Raw genomic sequence first — 6733 nt, 5'->3', positions numbered from 1 at the left:
AAATTCAATATGGGTTTTAATGGTTTCATTTTAAAATAAAAGTTTATTTTTGTTGGTTTTTTACCCCTTACCTTACTAGAAAACGCATAAAAAATTTTATATATAGACTTTGTTTTTAGGTTCTTTAATGATGATTTTTTTTAAAAAAATATTTTGAAGCTTTCTACCCTTGTCTATTTTTATTATCGTATAATTAAATAAAAAAATAGATTACAAAAAACAAAGATATTAAACCTAATCAAGTTTATTACCTGAAATGTGAGTTTGATATGCTAGTTTGGATTGACCCGTGTCGAATTTAGAATATCATCATCTCAATATTTTTTAAAAAACAAAATTAGGATGACATCTTCTTGATTATTTTTTTAAAAGTCAAATCATTAAAATATTTTAACTTATTTGCATTTGGATCTATTAGGTTCTCGTATTTTAGTTTTAAACCAAGCTAGGAAAAGGATTGGCCCGAGAGACCTCTAGGTCGACTTATTATGTTAACTCAAGTTTAATAATGTTTTTTTAAAAAATTTCATGGGGTGCCCAATTAAAACATTATTCTTATAATTTTTTAATACACCTATATCAAAATTATTATTATTAGAATGTTGTTTTTTCTTTAATTAAAACTTGCTTTTTTTATATAATTATAATAAGATGTTATGTTAAAGGTGAATATTCTTCTAGAAAATGCCTAAAAAAAGAGCGCATAAAAGGGCTTTGGTTTAGGGAGACATGTTTTAATTACTTTTTATTTTATCTTTATTTCATATCATCTAGATTTTATTTATTTATTTATTTTAATTAATTTTGATTTTTTATTAAATAAATAACATAGAACAAAAACATTATATATTTTTGGAAAAGTGTATATATTTTTTTGGAAAAGTGTATAACAAGAAAAGGAGAAATCATTTTAGTGATTTATTTTGTTTCAATAGAATTTAAATATTAATGTTATTACAAAAAACAAATTGTAATATAAGTATAAAACAAAATTGAAGAGCCCTACACTACACTACACCAGATTAAATATATTAATTTATATTTATTTCTTAACTTCTCAGCTTAGTTTTTAGTTAATATTATCAACTTTTTATAACATTTATTGTAGAATATATAAATTTTTATTTTTTATTAAGCACGTGCATTAGATTTTTAATTCATAATTAAAAAGATTTTTTTATTCTAAAGAAACATGCCACAACACATTTATATATTTTTTTAATATTATTAAAAAGAAATTAATTTGACAGGCAGTGGAGTTTCTATGAACTAGCTAGTCCACTTTTTTAAATGGAATATTAACTATATTTTTCTTCGTGGTGGAATTTTTACGTGATTCTCAATAAATTATTGTGCATACTGTTCTATAGATTTGTGATTAATAAATAAAAGAAATTTCCAATTACACGGGAAAATGTATATTTAAGTAGAATAAGTATTTTTGTTGCATGCTACGCACTAACTTTTAAAGCATGTTTTAATAAAATATTATTACAAGGAATAAAAAAAATGTACCATATTCTAAAGGTAGTGGAAGGATTGAAGGTAAGGACTAAAGGGGACTGACAATTTTTTATGTGACCCTTTTATCCCCTTATGTAGGGATAAGGGTTTTGTTTTTATTCATTAATAAAAGATAATTAAACATTTTATGTATTGATAATTGGTTATGTGTTATTGAGACATGATGAATTAATCATTAATCACAGGGGATGATAATTTAATTTATTGACTTACCTAACAAATTAAATATTCTTTTAAACTTGATGAAATAAATATTATCGAACTCGATTCATAACTTACTTAAATTTAATTTAAAATATATATTTATATTATATAAATATATTGGTAGAATATTTAGATTTTTTTAATATATATCCTTATTATTATCTTAGCTAGGAATGGAGAAAGATATAAAAAAAATTTACAATGCTAGTATAAGATAGTAATGGAAAGTTGTTGGTTAAGTTTCAAAAATATATTAAATAAGTATATTTATTTTTAAAAAATATCTGAATGTGTAATAACGGTTTTTTTTTAATATTTTTTATTAGAAAATATATTGAAATAATATTTTTATTTTCATTTAAAAAATTATTTTTGACATTAACATATTAAAATAATCTAAAAATATAAAAAATATTAATTTAAAAGAATAATAAATTTTTAAAAATATTTTTGAAACATAAAAATAAATCACGATTTGAATATACTACTTTTCATATTGTATAATATCTTTTTCAAACTAAACCTAATATATTATTTTAGTTCATTGATTGATTCAATGAGCATAAGACTATATATTAGGAGAGGTTACGTATTCCATCGTCCTTAAATTCTCATTGTGGGTTTGAACTTGAAACCCGTTAATGGAAATATCAAATATTTAAAAACATAATTAAAAACCCTAGAAAAAATATAAAAAATGATAAACATATGATGGCAATGAAATAAGTTTTGTAGGACTCAAATCTTTTGAATTTTCTTTAGGTTGCTATGTGATTTTCATATTTTAAAGAGTTATTTCAATTTTGTAACCTCTTTAACGATAATATGTAAAATAAACTTATTAAATGGTGTATAATTAAGTTTTACTTATATTTCTATATTTTTTTTAATCAGTAATGCTTAATTTTTTAGAGTTCAACTATAAAAAGAATTTTAAAAAATACAATTTCTGTAAGACTAAATTTCTAAATTATAGTGTTCTTATTTTCATTAATACATCTTTGTTTAAACATTGTGATCTCGAATAGAGAAATAACACACACACACAAATATATATATATAGGCATTGGTTTTATTTATATTAGCTATCTTTCAATTAATTAACTTTATTTTTAGATGAAAATATCAACATAATTAACAAGATATTTCGATATTATTATTTTAATTAAAAAACAGTGCTCACGTCCAACCCGCATAATTGCTAACGTAATTGCTAACACTTCAGATGCTATAAATACAAGCAGGATCCACAAGGTTTACATAGTGGGGTATAGCGCAGTTTTCCGAAGCAATGGCATCCTCGAAGTCAGATAGCTTAGATGTTCATTCTGTAATTAGTGTTGTGGAGCTCGTCAAAGAGCCCATATTCTCAGTCCCCCAAGAATATGTTCACATGGATCAACAAAACCCAACCTTTTCTGTTCGCACTGATCATCCCCTTCCAACTCTTCCCACCATTGATTTCAAGCTGTTAGTCTCGGGGGATACCACGGATTTGGAGCTAGAAAAGTTGCACTCCTCTTGCAAAGAATGGGGCTTCTTTCAGGTTTTGTTCCCCGCTATCTCTTATGTTTCTTTCAACTTTTATAGATAGTTAACATAATTACGATCACTTGGCTGCTCATTTTGGTGGTGTTGTTGTCTTTTATTTATTTATTTATATATATATATATATATATAAGACGACAACAACACCAAACATACACTGACAGTCAACAGATTATTTATACAGTTGGTGAACCATGGTGTTAGCTCTTCACTGCTGGAGCAGCTGAAACATGAGATTGAAGAATTTTATAATCTTCCATTGGAAGAGAAAAGGAAATACATGGTAAGGCCAGATGATTTTCAAGGGTATGGCAATACCAAAATAGATGAAAGACTTGACTGGGGTGATAGATTCTATATGATTACCAATCCTATTCATCACAGGAAGCCACATCTTTTGCCAGAGCTCCCACCATCATTCAGGTCCAGCTCCTTTCCCCTCTGTCTCCCCTCCTTTCTCTTATGGAGTGTGTGTGTGTGTGTGTGTGTTCATGTTTTTTCATTTCTGCATGCAGGAATCCCTTGGAATTTTATCTGCTGGAATTGCAAAAACTTGCCATGAAACTGCTTGGGTTTATAGCAGAAGCTCTGAAAGTGGACTTGAAGGAGATTGGGGAGATTTTTTATGATGGGTTACAATCAGTGAGAATGACATGCTATCCCCCATGCCCACAGCCAGAACTTGTTGTAGGCTTCAGACCTCACTCAGACGCCACTGGCATCACCATACTTAATCAAGCCAATGGTGTAGATGGTCTTCAGATAAAAAGAGATGGGGTTTGGATTCCGGTGAAATTCATCCCAGATGCTCTTGTGGTGAATGTGGGAGACATTCTTGAGGTTTGCAATGCTTATCTCCACCTCTCTCTCACTTAAAAAAATAATAAAATAAGAAGAAATCTAGCACGTGATATATTGAGTCTTAGTCTTCAATTTATTTATTTTAAACCCTAGCCATTTTCAAGATTTGTTTTTTCTCGGTTTGTGGTAGATTCTGAGCAACGGTGTCTATAAAAGCATTGAGCACAGGGTCACGACAAATTCTAAGGAAGAAAGGGTCTCTATTGCTTTTTTTGTCTGCCCCAAATTCGAGGCAGAGGTTGGTCCTTTGACTAGTTTAATCAGCCCACAAAATCCACCATTATTTCGAAGAATAGGGATGGAAAAATATGTCAAAGACTTCTTCTCCCGCAAGCTCTCTGGGAAATCATTCTTGGAGCACATGAAACTTGATGGAGCTGAAGAGGCTACGCTGCTTGATGGCAATTGACATCTCTCCACATGTCGAGAGACTGCTAGCTTGTACAATATGTTATAGTTATGTTATAGTGTATGTTGAAGCAATAAAGGACTGCCGAGCTATGTCCAGTGTAATGAATGTAAAGTGTGCTGTAGGGGTGTCTGTCTTGTCATATTAAAGCTAGTTCGTGCATGAACATGAATATTTTTTTTTTATGAGAATAGAAAGCTTCTATTAAAAGCCCGTAGAGCCATAAAGCTAGTGACTCTAAAGTCTAAAGGCTAGAAAAAATTACAGCCACGCCAATAGTTCTTTTTGTCTGACTAGCAATACAGCTGAAAGCATACAAGGGCTACACTGCAACCAGCTCACAGTTGCTTTTCATAGAATCTGATTCAATGATCCAACTGAATTGATATGCGGTGGAGTACTTGGAAGTAGTGTCGAGAGCTCGCTTAATTACTAACACTTCAACTTCATTTGACTCATTAGTACATGTTGGAGCCCAGAAGCAGCAAAGAGAGGGATCCTCGTACTCCTAAGAACACCTTCAATCACAGAGCTACCAGGTTTGATTTCCCCAACGAATATCCATCATTTTTATTTTTTTTACAACCCACAGAAATGCCCTTGTATAAAAGCACATAACTTAACCATGTTTCTGTTAAATAATATTTATATAATTTTATTTATTAAAGGTAAAATAGTATTTTTAGTTTAATCTATATATATTTTATATGTATTTAGATTAAGTCTAAACACTCATAATATAAAAATGATTTAGAACTGTAGCCTTCCTTTTATGTTTGATCTTAATTATTTTAATATGGTATCAGAGCTAATTTTATGAAACGAAGTTTAATCCCGAACACAGCTTCGCGGATCCAACTCTGCGGTGAGTTGGCTGGGGGTTTGGAGTGAGATATTGTCTTCCGTTTTTGCAAAATTTGGTATTTCATCAGTTTCTATAATTATTTTGGTATTTCGTCTTCCATTCAGCTTTTGCAATTTGGTATTTGCGTTCAATTTCTATAAATTTATTTTATATTTTGGAGTAATCATATAATTCTGAGAAAATATTTGTTTAGTTTCTACAATCTCTGTTTAGTTTTTGCAATTTGGTATTTGGTTTTCTGTTGCTTTTGCATTCTAGTTTTCTATGATTGTTGATTATGGCTACTGAAAGAGATGATTCGCTTTAGTCTGTGAGTGTGAGGTTGGATAGGAAAAACTATTCGTATTGGAGCTATGTAATAAGAAATTTTCTTAAGGTTAAGAAGATGTGGGGATATGTTAGTGGAATTTACGTGGTACCTAAGAATACTGAAGAAGAAGATACTGTTTCGATAGATGCATGAGAAGCAAACAATGCAAAGATCATTACTTGGATCAACAATTCTGTTGAGCATTCTATAGATACACAATTGGCGAGGTATGAGACAGCAAAGGAGGTTTGGGATCATCTACAACAGTTATTCACGCAATCAAATTTTACAAAACAGTATCAGTTAGAGAATGACATACGAGCTCTTCACCAGAAGAATATGAGTACTCAAGAGTTCTATTCTGCCATGACAGATCTTTGGGATCAATTGGCTCTTATAGAATCGGCAGAATTAAAAGCATGTGGTGCTTATATTGAACGTAGAGAGCAGCAACGATTGATATAGTTTTTAACAGCACTTCATAGTGATTTCGAAGGACTCAGATGTTCAATTCTGCATCGTTCTCCACTACCTTCTGTTGACTCTGTTATTAGTGAGTTATTGGCTGAAGAAATACGTCTTTAGTTTTATTCTGAAAAGGGAGTTATTTCTGCTTCAAATCCTTCTGTATTAGCAGTACCTTCTAAGTCATTCTCTAATCATCAGAACAAGCCTTACACAAAGGTTGGCTTTAATGAGTGCAGTTTCTGTAAACAAAAAGGTCATTGGAAGGCTTAGTGTCCTAAGTTGAGATAGCAGAATCAAGCTTGGAAGTCTGGCAGTCAGTCACAATCTAATATTCATAAACCACCTCAAGGTTATAAACCACTACACCACAATATTGTAACGGTAGCTTCCCCAGGCTCTATTACTGATCCTAATACTTTGGCTGAGCAATTCCAGAAGTTTCTCTCCTTGCAGCCACAAGAAATGTCCGCTTCTTCTTTCATAGATTAGTTGCCTCATAGTTCCTTAGGTATGTCACACTCTGAATGGGTCTTAGATTTTGATT

The 6733-nt window shown here is 30.5% G+C and overlaps 1 protein-coding gene across 1 annotated transcript; it reads left to right on the top strand.

Moving 5' to 3' along the window:
* Positions 1–2976: 2976 nt before the first annotated feature.
* On the top strand, positions 2977–4720 carry LOC105141236 (codeine O-demethylase-like). The gene is made up of 4 exons (XM_011048404.1): positions 2977–3274; positions 3461–3699; positions 3792–4116; positions 4268–4720. Exons 1-4 carry the CDS (start codon positions 3020–3022, stop codon positions 4544–4546), a joined length of 1098 nt encoding a protein of 365 aa, XP_011046706.1. The 5' UTR covers positions 2977–3019; the 3' UTR covers positions 4547–4720.
* Positions 4721–6733: the final 2013 nt, after the last annotated feature.

Source organism: Populus euphratica, unplaced genomic scaffold, assembly GCF_000495115.2.
Source record: "Populus euphratica unplaced genomic scaffold, PopEup_1.0 scaffold118.1, whole genome shotgun sequence".
In the NCBI taxonomy this organism is placed as follows: Eukaryota; Viridiplantae; Streptophyta; class Magnoliopsida; order Malpighiales; family Salicaceae; genus Populus; species Populus euphratica.
The sequence above is the reverse complement of the archived record's forward strand: the minus strand, read 5'-3'. Positions and strand labels throughout refer to the sequence as shown.

What these genes read in the sequence shown, in the direction of transcription:
- LOC105141236 (XM_011048404.1), top strand. Translation starts at nt 3,020, where the DNA reads ATGGCATCCTCGAAGTCAGATAGCTTAGATGTTCATTCTGTAATTAGT. An exon ending in AAGAATGGGGCTTCTTTCAG is followed by an intron (nt 3,275 to 3,460) that starts GTTTTGTTCCCC and finishes TTATTTATACAG; the next exon opens with TTGGTGAACCATGGTGTTAG. An exon ending in ATGTGGGAGACATTCTTGAG is followed by an intron (nt 4,117 to 4,267) that starts GTTTGCAATGCT and finishes GGTTTGTGGTAG; the next exon opens with ATTCTGAGCAACGGTGTCTA.